The following is a 17,191-nucleotide window of genomic DNA, read 5'->3' as shown; positions in this document are numbered from 1 at the left end:
GAGTTTACAAGCTCATATATACAAAACGGATATACAGAAAATAGAAACTAACAGAAAATAGAAACTATCTACATACGATAGATAGAGCATTATTAGAAATATTCTAATACCCTCCCATAATGCTTAATCTATCAATAACACCAATAGCCTCCCTGAATTTTACAAATTTATTAGAACCGGACCACACCATCTGCATAGTAGTTGCGGTGTCTCCTTTGTAGTATAGTCTCTAGCGAAGTGGCCCGGGAGATTGCATGCACGACACTGTATCATTGACCGTCCACTCGTGTCATATTGTATTCGACTCTAGCCTCCATTGTTATTGTCACCCCTTCCACGTCTATTATTGTTGCGATATCCTCCCAAAGTTGCATTGTTTTTTGTGTTATTTCCGATGGATACTTCCTGCGTTAGTAACACCTGTTGGTGTCCTTTTGATTTCATGTTAAATAGACACTCCTTTAGGGAATGTCCTGCAACTTGGCAGATGTCACAAAACTGTTTCTTCGGGCATGAGCCCTTTGTATGGCCATCTTCTTTACAGTCTGTGCACCATAGTTCTCCCTTCACTGTGTTTGGATTCTTTTTCAAATTCTTAAATTCTTTTATCATTCTAAACATATCTTTCTGTAATGCTCCAACCTTCTTGTTCGATTCCTCGTCACTACTACTACTTTCAAATGATGAATCGTCTGAATCCGACGACTTATGCTTTTTCTTCTTACTTGTCTTTTGTTTGCTTTCCAAATCCATCACACGATTATATGCATCGGTGTATGACGCGGGTGGTACAATCATTATCTTCTCGCTGTAGCCCCTCTACAAACCATCGTTTCTTCAATCCATTTGTCGGTTGACTTTCTATCTTCCCAGCTATTTGGCATAGGTACGGATTGTTTCATTCTTTCCTTGCTTGGTGCTGTATATTTTTGCTACAATTTCATTATCATCTCGTAGCAGGTGGAACTTTGCTATGAACTCTTTTCTAACGTCTGCCCATGTAGTCAGTTTTTGAGGGTCGATGTCCGCAAACCAATCAATTGCCACACCCCGTAGGGTTGTTGGGAATTGTTTGACCTAATCGTCCTCGTCTGTCACGCCGTTTGCTGTCCATATGGTTTCGCATGTTTTGCAATATCTAATTGGATTTGCCGTTCCATCACCATTAAACTTCGGTAATTTTTCTTTGGGACTTGCCATCGCTACTTTCTTTTGATTCTTTGGTACTTGTGTACCCACGCTGTTCTGCACAGCCGCGTTGCTTCGGACAACCGCCCTATTTCCAACAACCACATTGCCTGGTGAAAGGTTTTCTTTAAGTGAAGTTGTTCGATTCTCCGCCTGTATCAGTTCGTCTAATGTATTGGGAATGAAGAGTTCACTCCACGCTCGTGCTCCCTTGGCACTTCGAGCCGTGCGAGTTGCTTCCCTTTCGTTCGAATACTCTACCCTCGGTGTATACAGGGTAAGGAACTCCTCCCTTGTTTCTTCTACCAAATTTAATTGTTGTTGAGTCTCCTCTAGCAATTCCTCGGCACTCTTTGGCCTACTAGGTGAGTGCACTTCCTTCGTCTGTGCCCCTTCACCCCCTCGGTGTCTGTCGACAATGTGTTGAAGCTTTTGTCTGCGCTCTGCTTAATTAAAACTTTTTGTGCTGTATGTATTTCATCCATGTCTTTTAGCTTGCTCCTATCCTTGTTAAGCAAATTTGGCATGAATCTTCATAACATTTCCTTTCCTTCGTTCCAGGTTCGTTTGGCAACGGCGCCAAATGTTTATTGTACAAGGTAAAGATACTTAATGCATGTAGTATAGCACGATACAACACAGAACACAAAATAGATACTTTATTCGCATATGCAATATGTACTCAATGCTTACAATCCCAATACAATGATTACAATGATGATCCAAAGTCCATTTCGGATAGTGTACATAAACCTTCCCGAAGGGGTGATTCAAGTGTCACGTTACCGTTTAGATATTATTCTACTTGTCGGCTACACTAGATTTTACTGACAACATTCGCAGGAGTCTCAACAGGATCAACATCAGGTGTCCCAGGTCAGGCATTATCTGTATCATTCTGCCCATCAGATGGTGCTAAAGGAAGGGGAACACTGTGAGGCTGTTCCTCAGAACATTTCTCAGAAGAGGACAGAAACAGTCCTTGAGTTTCATCAAAAACAACATCACGACTAAAGATAAGATGATCAGTGTTGATATCTATCAATCTGTAGGCCTTATGGTTGTCACTATACCCTGTCATCATGAGTCTCTGAGTCTTGGAATCTAATTTGGAACTTTTAGCATTGGGAATCTAGACATAGGCAAGAGAGCCAAAAAACTTCAGGTGGCTGATCTTGGGCTTACGACCAGACCACAATTCTTTGGGAGTTTTGTTCTTGACAGCCTGAGTAGGGGAACAGTTTAGAAAGTAAACAACAGGAAACATTGCTTCTGCCCAATACTTATTAGCAACACTCCTGTGTTGTAACATAGAACGAGCCATCTCAACAATCATACGATTGCGACGCTTAACAACACTGTTCTGCTGAGGAGTGTAAGGTGTGGTGAATTGGCACTTGATGCCATGTTCAACACAAAAACCAGAGAATGCATGAGAACAAAATTCCCCCCCATTATTTGTTCTAAGCGAAACGATATTGCAACCAGACTCATTTTCAACCAACAACTTAAAATTCTGAAATGTACTAAGTGCATATGATTTTTGTTTAAGAAAGTACACCTACATTTTTCTACTAAAATCATTAACAATAAGCAAAAAATATTTGCAACCAGTAACTGGAGATGTATTCATAGGACCACAAATATCAGCATGAAGTAATTGAAGTACCTGAGAGGCACGCTAAGAATCTCCATCTTTGAAGGGAGTCCGATGTTGTTTGCCAACTTGACAGGTGTCACATACTCCAAGATGTTGCGGCTGAATCAGAGGTAGTCGAGAAACAAGTACCTCCTGAGATCGTTGAGAGAGTTACTGGATGTTGAGATGTCCATATCTCTGATGCCACAAAGTGCTGAGAGATAAATCACAAGCTGCCATAGCTATTTCAGGAGAATCACCAGTGTCAGTAAGCCGATATAGGCCATGATCCTCTAGACCAGTAGCAACAGTAAGAGGATTCTCTCGATCAATAATGGAGCATTTGTGGGCACTGAACACCACATCCAACTGAGGAGAATTTCTCATGATTTGACTCAAAGATAGAAGATTGAGTGCCATACCAAGAATGTAGTAGACATTGAGAAAGATGAGTTGACACCCACCGGATTGTATTTGTACATTTCCTCTGCAAATAATTTTGAACTCCTCTCCTCTGCGAAACACAATTGAATCGTTGTATGGATAGAAATCCATAAACCAGTCACGCCGATGAGAGAAATGATGTGAAGCACCAAAGTCAATATACCAAGCAATGGAATCGGGCTGAACCGGAAGGGCTTTTAGCCATAAAAGCATAAAACACAGACTCCTTTGCCTCAGACTATTCAATAACATTGGCCCACTGATTGGACAATCCCATACCAGTCTGCTGATTGGACCCTCCCAGACTGTTTGGAAGCGAGTTGCTAACGGCAATCTTTCTTCATGTGGTCGTACTTACAGCAGTAATGACACTGAATACTCTTCTGTTGAAAACTGCCTGAGGATTGATGTGAACTACCCTGTGGAGATGACTGAGATGGCTGAAACTTAGCTGCAAATGCTTGTTTTGACGAGGGTGAGGAAGCACGACTGCTAAACTACTACTTCCAGCGATCCTGCTGTAGAAGTTTGGTGCACAACTTTGGAAATTTCAGATCAACATTAGTTGAGGTAATGTTGAGAGTCTCTATGAAATGCTCATAAGATGTTGGCAAGCTTTTCAGGGTAATAACTGCCATATCTTCTTCCTCCATTGTTCGACCGATGGCTTCAAGCTGATCACGAATGTCTTTAATCTTCGTGAGATGTTCCTCTAAGGACATACGTTCATCCATCATAATGGAAAACATCTAATTCTTCAAAAAGAATGCTCGACTCTTGTCGGATGTTTCATGCAGCTCCTTTAAATATTTCTAGATATTTGCAGCCGACTTGCTAGAGGGAATCTGAGGTAGCTGATAATTTGTGACAAAGAGCTTGAGAATCATAACAGCTTCGCAATTCCGATCATCAAACTTATCCTGATTTGTTGTAATGGAGGTCCCACTGGGTGGGCCAGTGGGGGCAAGATGAGTTTCTGTACCTAGAACAAGTGCATCCAAACGATGATACTTGAAGATGGTTAACATGCGTTGCTTCCAGTGGTCGTAATTGGTGCCATTAAACCGTTGACTGTTTTCCAGCATCAGGTTGGTCAAGGATGCCATTTGCACAAAATTTGAGGCAGTGTTTAGGTTGACCCAGAAAAAAATGACAAGTACCCAGAAGAATCAGAGAGTGATCCAAAAGAGAGCTTGAAAAAACTACAACGAATATGCTGTCAGTTTTTGGATTTGCTGGCTCAAAAATCGAGACACAAAAATTGAGGCACCCAGAAAAAATAGATGACCGCCTAGTTGAGCTCTCGAAAAAACCATCAAGAATCTTCAATCAAAATATTTTTTCAAACCAAAAAAATAGGGTTTTGGGCAAAACCCTAGCTGTTGGTTGGAAAGGTCGAATTTGCAAAAAAAATGAAGTTTTGTAGACAAAAAATGATTGGTTTGTTTTCACAAAGAATTTCTTGTGAACTTAGACACGTATTGGGTTGTGAAGAACTCCAATAAGGCATGAACATGTAGGCTCGGAGCAAAAAAAAACAGACAGATCCGTTTTTATAAAAAAATGTCATTGTGAAATTGTGATTTCTGCAATTTGGGCATGAAGATCTCCATGAAAATGGACGTTGATGTGATTAGATACCAGCAGAACCTCAGATCGCGTGGATTGGGCTTGTTTTGTGGCTGTGATTTTTCAAAAAACCCTCGTTTTTCCAAAGTTGGACGCCAAAAAAACGCGTTTTTCAAATTCGACCATGATTTGTAGAAATTGGATGTTTGAATAGAAACCCTAGCCAGGATGTTTGTGAAAGATCAGAAATAATTTCAAAAAATCTTAACAAATAATTTCAATAGAAATTATTATTTTTTTGAAAAAATTTGAAATATTTTCTCTGATACCATAAAATAATCAAAAGATTATCTTGTGTATTGAATAATCAATGAATAAATTACAACGAACTTACAAGCTCATATATACAAAACGGATATATAGAAAATAGAAACTAACAGAAAATAGAAACTATCTACATACGATATTAGCATTATTAGAAATATTCTAATAATAATTGTATACACTTGAACATTTTCAATTTTTTTTTTAATAGATTTAATTGTATTGGAGAATCTTGATTTTTTTTGGTGAAGAGAGAAAATTTTTGATAGTGAAATTAAAATTGGAAAATCAATTTTGAATGCTAGGAAAATGATTTATTTTGGTAAAAAATTAAAATTGTGTTGCAAAATTGAAAGTGGATTAAATTGGAAAATCTCATTAAATTGGTTGAAATATTGCCTAGAAGATTTTTAAATGTTGAAAGAAGTTGGTAAATTAGAATTGAAAATTTGAAAATCGATTTTGGCTTGCTAGAGTTGATTTTAATGATATTTTAATTGCTAAAACGTTTTTAAATGAAAAATTTGGCATCTCCGAGGCTTTCCTCATTTTATTTTACAATTTTTGATCACAACCGGCAATTAAATGGGTTAATTTCACTTTAAGCTAGATAAATTTAGCATGGCATTTAAATCTGGGTCATTAACGAAGATGCTAATTTAATTTTGTTCTCCTCTAGGGCAAGTCGGCCAGCTAGGAGAGATATGGAAAATTTGGTGTAAGAGCCCCCCCCCCCCTCATTCCCTCATTACACCTTCCTCCTCCTAATGTGTTGGGCAATTTTTCTTGAAGAGGCAATTTCCAGCCTAGGCGATTTTCTTGTTGGGCAAATTTTCCTTGCTTGGCGGCATTTTGCTTCTTCCATCTCGGGCGAATTTTTGTCCTTAGGCGATTTTTTGGAGCAGATCTGAATATTTTCTCTTGCTTGGGCAATTTCTCAAAGTTCTGATTTTTGGTAGAGGCTGCGAATTTCTGCCCTAGATTTGGGTGATTTTATGTGGTAAAGGAGATACATGATCCAAGATCTCATTTTTTGGCAAATTCGGGCAATTTCAAAGAGGTCAAAATTCTGATTTCTGCTAGGGCATCATTATTTGTGAGGAGGCTTGAAATATCGAAATTTGATCCGAATTTGAAGAAGGCCTGGTTATTGGTAAAGACAAAATTAAGGTAAAATTCTATTCATTTTAGAGGTGAAGATTGGTTTAAAGGCAGATTCCACTTCTTGTTCTTGCTTGGTTTCGTTTCCCTTATATTCTTCTTGCACTCATCATCCACCACTTCATCATTCCATTGATAGGTTGAAGTTGGAGAGATAAGTGTAGATTTCATGATAGGACACTTGGCGAGGCAGAAATAAGCTAGACCACCCTAGGTTGAAGTTGGGAGATATGAGTGTAGTCCATCCTAAGGTAACGAAGAGGCAGGAATAAGTGGTAGTCCCACCCTTAGGTTGAAGGTTGGAGATTGATAAGTGTAGAGATAGGACTTGGCGAGGCAAAAATAAGCTAGATTCGATTGTAAGAAAGAAGGTTGGAGATCAATAAGTGTAGTCCATATCATTTAGAACGAAAAGGCATAAATAATTGTTTAGGATGGTAGATGTTAGTGCAAGCAAGAACTCAAAGGGAACAAACACCAAAAAAGACAAGGAAGACATGATGCTTAAGACCACTTTCTTTTCGAAAGTGAGGCGAATAAGTGACACCAATATTGGTACAGTGAACATGATCCAGTTAAAGGATAGATTGAAGGAAGGGCAATCCCCAATGGCAAAGAAAATCTACAAAAACAGAATTGTACACGCGGCGGCCTTCCCTCCTACCTTGCCTTGTCCAGAATTGGTAATGGAGTGTGCATCTCGATTTAATATTGTTACCAAGTCCATCATTTGTGATGAAGGGAAGAGAGTGTTAGCGAACATTGACAGAAAAGTGGTCGAAGAAGCATTTAATATACAAAAGCATGGCAGTGGTAATGATGGATCAGGTGGCCAAGTCATTCCAAGATAATCAGGAGGCTTTCTTCATTCACCTAAAGCAAAATTGGTTATACAAAGGCAAGAAAGGAGTCACCAAGTCGTCAAAGCTCATCGTGTCAGATTTCAAATTAGAGTATGGCGATCTCATTGTGCTTCTCAGTTGAATCATGGGCGTAGCTCAAGTTATGCAATTTAAAAACTGGATGCACTTCTTTATTGATGAAATTGAAAATGGAAAGAGAAGATTTGATTGGGCTAGGATTATAAGCGAGAATTTAGAGTTGCAACTTAGGACCGTGCAAAATCAAAAACAATTCTATATGAGGTCCTATCTTTTCTATCGGATTGCAACATTGTATGAAAATCTTGGACTTAAGGCCTTAGGAGTAATTGGCAAGGGCTGGGGCAATATTTGGTTTATGAGTGCTATCCACAGCTTCATTTGCACAACACCAAGGATTATAAGATGATTTGGGATGCCTTTGCCATGAAGACAATAATTACAAGGGACACTTGCTAAGAGACTCTCATCAGAAGCAGAAGCAAAAATTAAGAAGTATGGGAGTTTGTTTATCCAATTTCCGCAATTCACATATATTAAAGTAGCAAGAAGTACAGCTTGTCCCAAGAGACTTCCAAGGTACCCACCTGACAAGGTAGTTTTGATAGAATTGGCTAGGCAATTTGAGCATTATGACAAAATGATGAAGCTTAAAGTCGAGATAGGGATTACCTTCTCATTTGGAATTGGCAATGACAGTTGCCCCAATCTTGTCGTCTTTGTAGTTACGGAAAAAGAGTTAGAATGGTATCATCTAGGATGGTGTAGAGCAAGGGAAGGATTCGATCCTAATGGTCTTATCAGGGCATCGTACGGAAATACATTTAAACATGTTCCTACTATAGAAATTTTTTGGGCCAATGCATGGGATGACTTTCATGTGAGAAAGTTAGCTTTCTCAAGATTGTTAGTGAACATGATGAGGGCAATCAGATGGAGAGGCCTACACTGGAAGATGATGAAAATGAGCTGAGAAAAGATTATGATATAGTGGATGGAACGGAGTTGAACCCAGTGGATTGGGATGATCATCAGGATCCTTCCTTGGAGGGACAAGAGGAGAACGTCAATGAGACAGAATTTGGATCAAGATTGGATGAGTTGGGGAAGGATGCGATCAAGAAGAGACATTTGGGCACCCTTGCTTCCCTCAATGCCTTTATCGGATACGCGAAAGAATATGAGAAGGATCATGAGAAAACACTGCAAGTAGCGAACAACATGATGAATTTAGCCGAGCTCAAGATGAAACATACACCTTGCCCTCCCATGAAGGAAGTCCACGACAAGCTAGCCAAGTTCATCACTTTGGCTAAAAAGATGAAAGAAAGAACTATATTAGAAGATGATTTGATGTAAGCCCAAGTGGCAAATTCTCCTTCTTGGGTAGGATAGGTGTCTGATTTTGATTAGCTACCATTTTGGTGCCTTCTCATTGGTTGCCACTTTTCCTTTTTTTCATTGGTCCATTGATGAGGTGGCGTCTTCTCATTGGCCAATGGGGTGGCAACCCTAATTAGGGTTTCTGGGATCCAATTTGGATCGTTGGTTTTGCCTCTTAATCTCTACCGTTGGTTGTAATTTTGGCCTCTATATAAGGCCATTTGCTCTCATGTGTAAAGGGTTGAAGAAAATTGTTGCTAAGATAATACTAAAATTGCCTCTATTTATCACTGTTGTGACTTGCATGGTGATTAAGAACATTTGGCGTTATTGCATGGTTTCTACTTCCAATAGTTAGAATTAGATTTCCTTTGAAGCTATTAAAGTAGATTTCATTTTGAGAAGGTTGTTAAGTAAGAGTAGATGGATAGTTGCATGGTGATATTAGTGGATGTTTGATAGGGATCTATAACTAGGCCACTAGCATCCTAGCAGCTTGTTGGGAAGCCTTGTGTGGTAAACTAGTCTTTTCCCTTGAATCAGTGCATCTATAGAGGTAGAGCCGCTGGTTAGCTTTCATATTCGATCCTCGTCCATTTGCTAATCTTTCCATTCATAGGAGTAGGAGTAAAATAGCAAGTAGTTGAGTGTTAGATTTCATTCTAAGAAAGTTAGGAAGGTAAAAGTGATTAGAGCATTATTGCCTCCACCATCACCACCATCAACATCATCTGGCACTCATACAAAATCATCACCATCATCTCAAAACCCAAGTCATCCTTGAATGAACAACGTAAGGCTGCCTACGTGATTACCGACAAATCACATCGATATAACTGAGTTAGTATCCACAGGTGTAAGGAACATTGGAGTTTTTCTCATGTCTTCATGAGTATTAACTTTTCAAGAGAGGAATTGAGTGTTTGATATCCCATATCAAGTGTTCAATTACTATCTGTTATGTAGTGGTACAAAACTAGCATCAATAGATCTCATTAGGATACCACAAATTACAAATTTGGGACAGATGCTAGCACACAAAGACAATATACAGGAGGGTGATATGTTGGAATTACTAGCTACTGAGGGATTCTTTCTGATACATTAGATTATTCGGAGACTCGAAGATTCAATGGTGCATTAGAGAAACACAAAGTATTTAGGAGATAGATTTGTATGCAGGCAACAGGATCATAAAGATTTAGTAAATGGAGAATCTCATTCTTTCTACCCGTCTAAGACTCATACTTTTGTTGCTCCTTATTCAGACTCACATATCTACATGACTCAAGAAAGGAGTTTGGTTCTATTACCTTCTCAGTTAGAGGAGCCAAGACATTTGTATCAGAGATAGACTAACAAGAGTTTGCTGTTACAATGACAATTGTTACCAATTAATGAAATAAACGTCAATAACCAAATACATGTAAGTCACAATCATAGGCCTGGTACACACGGATAGAATCCAACAATGAAACCTACCATGAATATCATCATATATAAAATTGAATCACGGGAGTAGGAGAATTACATTGTTGACTAGAAGTCAGTTTGAAAATGAAAAGGATTTGAATTAGAAGGCAACCCCAACATGGAAGGGCGAAGATGTAACAAATAAGCAGATGCCACCCACTGAATGCTCAAGATATTTGAAGCAGATTGAACACGTCCCGTGCAACACGATATTTGCGGAAGGCAAAGAAAAAATTTCACGATAGCCAAAGACATTATTTTGAAGAAATATTGAACATCATTATCATCCTGAGAAAAATATAAATGTCTCGACAACATAAGGAAGAAGGAATGACACTGTCGTGATCAAGGAATCAATATTTGTGAAGGGATCGAATAGTTTTATGCAAAATAAGTGGAATATTAAAAGAGATACAAATTGCTTGAGGAAAGAATTACGGTGTTGCTTAAAGAAAAACTAATGAATATATTGAAGAGCGGTGGAGCAATTTTTTTATCTTTTACATACACTCAATATTTTAAGAAGAATCCGATAAAGAATAAGTTCATTAATATTAACTATCGGTGATTACAAGATGAGATAAAAGTACATAAAGTTATAATCAATAGGTATTACTACGGAGTCGACACTTTTTAATTAAAAGATGTGACTCTCTATTGGAAAATGAAAAGATATAAGTAGGGGATATTTTGTTCAAACAAAAAATATTCGGAAAACATTCATATTCTGAAGGAGTATTAAATATCTATTTGTATGGAGGAATAAGGGCTTAATATGATTTTATAATATAAATTCAATTATTTTATTTTAATAATAAAATAAAAAGTCCTTTGTTTATTTCTAAATGGCATGGAGATTTAAACTGCAGATGAATCGTCCTTAGTAACTATTTTTTGGAATTCTGTATACAATTTAAATATCAGATAAGTGGACATGGTCATTTAGCATTTTAAATTCGATCATCACACATTGTGAAATATATAGTTGTTTCCGTATTTGTGTCCAGTTTGTCTCCCTGCCAAAGGAGTTAAAGTTCAATTTGGACTAATTTAAGATTGCATAAATATTTGATTTGTCGCATCTTGATTATTTAGTTGTTGGCAGTATAAGTGCATAAGAAATTTATAAAGTTGTACGTGAAAATTCATTGAAGTTGACTCTATTGCCCAGATGAGTAGAGACATTGGTCTTTCTATTATTGAAGTCAGAAAATCTATATATTCCTTCCTACAAGCATCAAATCCATATTTAACAAGACCTTATACAAAGCATTCAATTCAAGCACTCAACATTCAGTTTCATTTTAATCGAGTTCAAAGACCTTGCCAGTCGGAGAACTCCAAACCTTAAATTCTCTTTAGAAAAGCTCTGAATCAAGTGATCAGGTTTGAGGAGGTGGTCTACCCGCCTTGGTGTAGCGGAGCTTGAAGTGCAGAGGAGCTGAGAAGCATTCCTGTTTGTTGGCCAGAACTGATTGCGGAATCCTAATGGAGAAGTGGCAGGCTCTTGGATTTCCAATCTGCGGTTTTGGGAAGCAACACTACACTCTAGATTAATTGGATAATTTTAAGATGTACAACAATTGTACTTTCAAAGCAAAATATGTTGGCCCAAAAGTTGGAAGTCTGATGAAGAGATCAACAAGCTCCATAACATCATGATGCTGCAAAGAGAGAGGCCTTGAATGTGATCTCCAAGAGATCAAGAGATCTTAGATTATAGGGTTAACTTTCAATAATGGGAATGTGCTACATTTTCATCTCTGGGAACCCCAACCTGTCACATTATGATCTGAACAATAAATTTGACCTTGAACTGTAAATGAATTACAATAAAATAATTGAAGCAAATAATCAGTATGAGTAAATTTAATAGTTCAGACAGCTTATATTAATCCATCTACTTTGTGTTGCAAGTTTGTATTCAATGCAAGTTAACATGGTTTTGGGTTACAAAGCTATAGATCATCGTAAGGCCTGCCTATTGATGACTAGAACTAATTGCAGTCAGCTGGGTAAGATCAATAGATATATTCTGTCTTCTCCTTAACATTGAATTGTTTAACATTTATTTAACAGGTTAATTGGAATAGCTTTAAGCAGGTACATATAGTAGTCAATTAGTTATATTTCAGTTGTAATGTTACAGGCTATGAAAGTGGAGAATGTGATGAAGCTTAAAGAGGAGTTTGATTACAAAAGCCTTTGCAGAAGGTTAGATGTACAGGTTGAGCTTTTGATTGCTGAAAATGAAAGGCAGGCTAAGGCATTGCTGAATTCTGAAGAAAGGCGGAAGAGAGAAGTGATGGAAACAGAGCACCGTGCTATAGAGGCAGAAAACAAACTTGCAAGTGCTTTGGAGGTATTTTTTCTACATTTTGAGCTCTTCCTTGGCTTATTTTTTAAATCAAAATGCTTATTTATATAAATTTGATAAAGAAAATTGATCCTTGAAAAGTTAAAAAAATCACATTTGAATATTAAATGGATTCTTTGCTATATTCATCTTTGGGGCCTTGGGCTCATTTGGGTTGGGATGTTGATACTTTATAATCCAAGTTCATTATTAAGAAAGGTTGGGAATAGTCTGTAATGAGTCAGATATAATATGGTTTTCCTGAATGCTTGTTTGAATTCTATATTTTTGCTTGCGCCAATCTTGAATTGTAAAATTTTCAAGTATATTTTAGGTGGTGTCATTATTGTGATATGATGGTTATTATATACCTAATTATCTCTCTTAGCTACCAGTAGCTTTCCCATGGGGATGCAACCCTATAGCACATGTCCTGTGGCATGAGCATACTACCTATCATCTCTATTCTGTCATTCAATCCTATTCAACTTTTTATACTTTCTAGAATGTATATTAATTAACATATGTCCAAAGTGTATAACAGGCTCACGGCTGTAGACTTTCTGTTGTGCTTACATTCCTCCCAATAATTAACATCTAATTTTATGGAAATGCTTAAATAGATCAAAGACACCAGAAAATAATGAGACAATGTGAATTTACATTGATGGTACTCATTCCATCATGTCAACACATCAATATCCTGTTTGCTTGACTGTAGACTCTTTTGTTAATGCTAGTTCCACCTGTCAAGTTTTTTAAATGCATCAATGTCTATTATTGCGTACCATTTTAGCTTCTAGATTGAAATAATTGGTTTTCATAAATGTACAACATTCCAATATGTTTGTTTAGCACGCAAATGTCAGTAATGAACTGGTGGCTTGGTCAAATGATGTGCTAAGTGCTGTTGTGGTTAGCCATTTTTGCAGTGTAATGGAAAAGACAGACCAATTTTCAGAGAGTTTAGTGTTGCATTTACTCAAGCAGTTTAGTGTTGCATTTACTCAAGCAGTCTATTATAATGTTGATTCCAACTCACAATGTTGTTTTGACAGATGCTTATGCTATTTTGATTTAATTTGGAAATATGAACATGGATTCTTTGGTAGTTATGTGATTCTGTGTGTGTGTGTGTGTGTGTATTTATTAATATCAATATTGTAGATTATTAAGTTTTTATTAAAATGGTTTTTATGTCGCAATATATGTAACTCATTAATTATTTCGTAAAATGATTTGTATGTTTTATGTAGCTTATTTTTTAGTTAAATGGTGTATGCATTGCAACCAGTTTGTGTATAAGCATTAGACTGGTACTTTCGGAAGACTGTTTGATAAAATATGTATCTTTCTGTATGTATTGCCAGAGTATGGCTGCAGAAAAGCTAAGGTATCAGAAAGAGTACATGGAGATGCTGCAAAAACTTGAAGATCAGCAACAGCAGCAACAACAACAAAGGATAGAAAATGAATCTAGAAAGGAAGATTGTGGGAGAGAGGTTTGCAATAAATCATTCTTCTTGTTTTCCTTTTACCTGAACTATATATTGAAATTTATATTGTGCTGATATTTCTGAATATGTGAACTTGACAAATCAGCTGAGGCTGATGGGTCAAATTTGCATATCAATATTCTATTGGTTAGTTGAAAATCAGAGATGAGTATTAACAAGATGAACTAATATTTTAGTGAAGGGCATAGGTTTGGGAATTGTGTTTTGACTTGATCACTGGATTTGATAGCTTAGAGCTATAAATTATTAATATTGAAATTTATATTGTGCTGATATTTCTGATTGTGTGAACTTGACAAATCAGCTGAGGCAGATGGGTCAAATTTGCATATCAATATTCTATTGGTTAGTTGAAAATCGAAGATGAGTATTAACAAGATGAACTAATATTGTAGTGAAAGGCATAGGTTTGGGAATTATGTTTTGACTTGATCACTGGATTTAATATCTTAGAAATATAAATTATTAATATTGAAATTTATATTGTTCTGATATTTCTGATTATGTGAACTTGACAAATCAGCTGAGGCTGATGGGTCAAATCTGTGTATCAATATTCTATTGGTTAGTTGAAAATTGAAGATGAGCATGAACAAGATGAACTAATATTTTAGTGAAGAGCATAGGTTTGGGTATTGTGTTTTGACTTGACCACTGGATTTAATATCTTAGAACTATAAATTATTAATATTGAAATTTATATTGTGCTGATATTTCTGATTATGTGAACTTGACAAATCAGCTGAGGCTGATGAGTCAAATCTGTGTATCAATATTCTATTGGTTAGTTGAAAATTGAAGATGAGTATCAACAAGATCAACTAGTATTTTAGTGAAGAGCACAGGTTTGGGAATTGTGTTTTGACTTGATCACTGGATTTGATATCTTAGAACTATAAATTATTAATATTGAAATTTATATTGTGCTGATATTTCTGATTATGTGAACTTGACAAATCAGCTGAGGCTGATGGGTCAAATCTGCGTATCAATATTTTATTGGTTAGTTGAAAATCGAAGATGAGTATTAACAAGATGAACTAATATTTTAGTGAAGGGCACAGGTTTGGGAATTGTGTTTTGACTTGATTACTGGATTTGATATCTTAGAATGTTAGCTGATTGCTATGGCAAGGCCTGTTTCTTTTTTGCATTGCTTTATTTAAAAAATATGAGTTTTCCTCAAATGCAAGACACTATATTATCGTTAACAATATTTTTGGTGTTATGCCTTCATTAGGATTTATTCAATCTTGTAATGTAGTAACTGATCTTTGGTGATTTCCAATGCCTAAAGTGTTTTATTTTTTCTTCAGATTTTGTAATGCCAAAAATCTTTTGGATTTTGGTGGTAGCAATACTACTTCCGGACTTTGGGCATGGGGAATTGCATTTGGGATTTTGGAGATGGCTATTAAAATAATATATAAAATTTAATGTTTGAAATATTTGTATTCTAGAACACAAATATATAAAGCAAACAACTTAACAATTGTATTTTGGATTTTGGAGATGGCTATTAAAATAATATATAAAATTTAATGTTTGAAATATTTGTATTTTAGAACACAAATATATTAAACAAACAACTTAGCAAAACTACAAGAAGCAGTGCTTAAAAAAAAATATGCAACTCTTTTTTAACCTTAGTGATAGTGGGTTTTCTACAATTAGAGCATCACTAATCGAGTTTTCAGCAATTCCAACATCGCTATTTGCAAATATGGGTTTGCTAGTGTTTGCACATTCCTTGAGCAAAGCTACTGTAATACCAACTTGTACTATTCAGGACATGGGGTAAAAAGGGAGGGGGGACATGTCCATGTGTTACTATGCAAATTAATGCCTTCAAAACCACACAAATCTTTATGGTAATACCATTTTCACATATGTTTGAAACATTGGAGTGATTTGGAATGATGCTTTGATGCCTCTATACATTTTTTATGGGTGCTTAGGTTTTGGGTAGGGTCATAGAACATTAGGGGTTTGTTGCATGTAGATCAGTAGCACATTGTTGTTTTTTAAATATCGAGTTTTTTTATTTTCTTGCTGCAGGGAGTGTTTGAAAATCCCAATAATAATCAAAACACTCTTGGGAGTTTCGTGGATGCCTCGGAGTCCTTATACTAGGGAGATGCCTTGTAAACATCTCCTTTTGAGGGCTAGGACTCATAAACGTCCCTAGATTGGTGGCAGAGGTGGTGGAATGATGAGAGATGTTACCTTCAAGTTCCTACATCTTGGGGACATCCCTATCTTGAAAATGTGGGGATTTTTGTGAAGGGACACATCCCCATTTAAAGCTAGAAATAGTGTAAAACAACATATGAGTTAAATATGCAAATGGACATTCTCATTTATTAAAAAAATTGTAAACCAATACTAACAAAAATTTCTTCAAATGATAGTGAACAAGGGATCAATCTGTCCACATATTTAAACATTCAAGATATGAGTGTCTAGATAAATATTTTAATGCCTTTAGTAAGGTTTCCCGTGAGAAAATAGGCATGAAAACCTATGGGGGATGCCCTGAAGCCTTTAAGATTGTTAAAAAATTTCTAGAGACATAATGTTATTGTCACCTAGGAGATAGGTTTAATGGAATATTCTCAAGGACATCCACACTACTTGTTTAATTGTTTTTGAAGATGGAGAACGGATGTTTCTTTTCCATTCTTGAATATCTAGGACACCCGAAAACTCTTGGGTATGCTTCACTAAAGCATGTTCTTAATTACATTCTTGTAATCCATATTTTAAATTACACTTTATGTTTGTAGGTTAACCTCTTTTAATTTTCCTTTTCTTGTTGGAAGAAAGGAAGAAAGAAAGAAATTATATTAATGTCTATAAAATAGGTTTTTAGTGGGACTTGTGAGAACAATAGTATACAAATAGAAAATTATAGGTAGAAAGATTTAGAAAGGCCCCAACAAGGGGAAGAATAGAAGTGGAAAAAAACAACAAAAGGGGACCACTAAAACAAGTGGTCATGAAATAGGTTCAATTGCCTAGAAAGGGGAACAAAAACCAAAACCTTGTAGGGCGAAGATTAACCAAAAAGGAAAACCTGAGATAATCAAGTATCATTGTTTGGAATAAAATGGTGAAGTTGCTAGTGCCTTCATGAATCATTGTGAAGGCTCTATTACAAGATTTGATAATGCTCATCAAGGAGTTGTAAGGATTGGAAAGGGCACCCTCACTAGGATATTATATATCAACCAAGGTTGAACTAACATTTGCAGTA

The 17,191-nt window shown here is 36.4% G+C and overlaps 1 protein-coding gene across 3 annotated transcripts in view; it reads left to right on the top strand.

Moving 5' to 3' along the window:
- LOC149530788 (kinesin-like protein KIN-UB) overlaps positions 1-17,191 on the top strand; it is a 96,034-nt gene that overhangs the window by 20,742 nt on the left and 58,101 nt on the right. For all 3 annotated transcript variants that reach the window (XM_089811024.1, XM_089811023.1, XM_089811022.1), the window contains 2 exons: positions 12,212-12,424; positions 13,789-13,920. In XM_089811024.1, coding sequence (XP_089667150.1) covers positions 12,212-12,424; positions 13,789-13,920 — 345 coding nt within the window. The remainder of the gene's footprint in view (positions 1-12,211; positions 12,425-13,788; positions 13,921-17,191) is intronic.

This window comes from Cupressus sempervirens, chromosome 11 (genome assembly GCF_028749045.1).
Source record: "Cupressus sempervirens isolate cs-2001-9-10 chromosome 11, ASM2874904v1, whole genome shotgun sequence".
NCBI lineage: Eukaryota > Viridiplantae > Streptophyta > Pinopsida > Cupressales > Cupressaceae > Cupressus > Cupressus sempervirens.
Note: the sequence above shows the minus strand (reverse complement) of the source record. Positions and strands in the feature narration are given on the sequence as shown.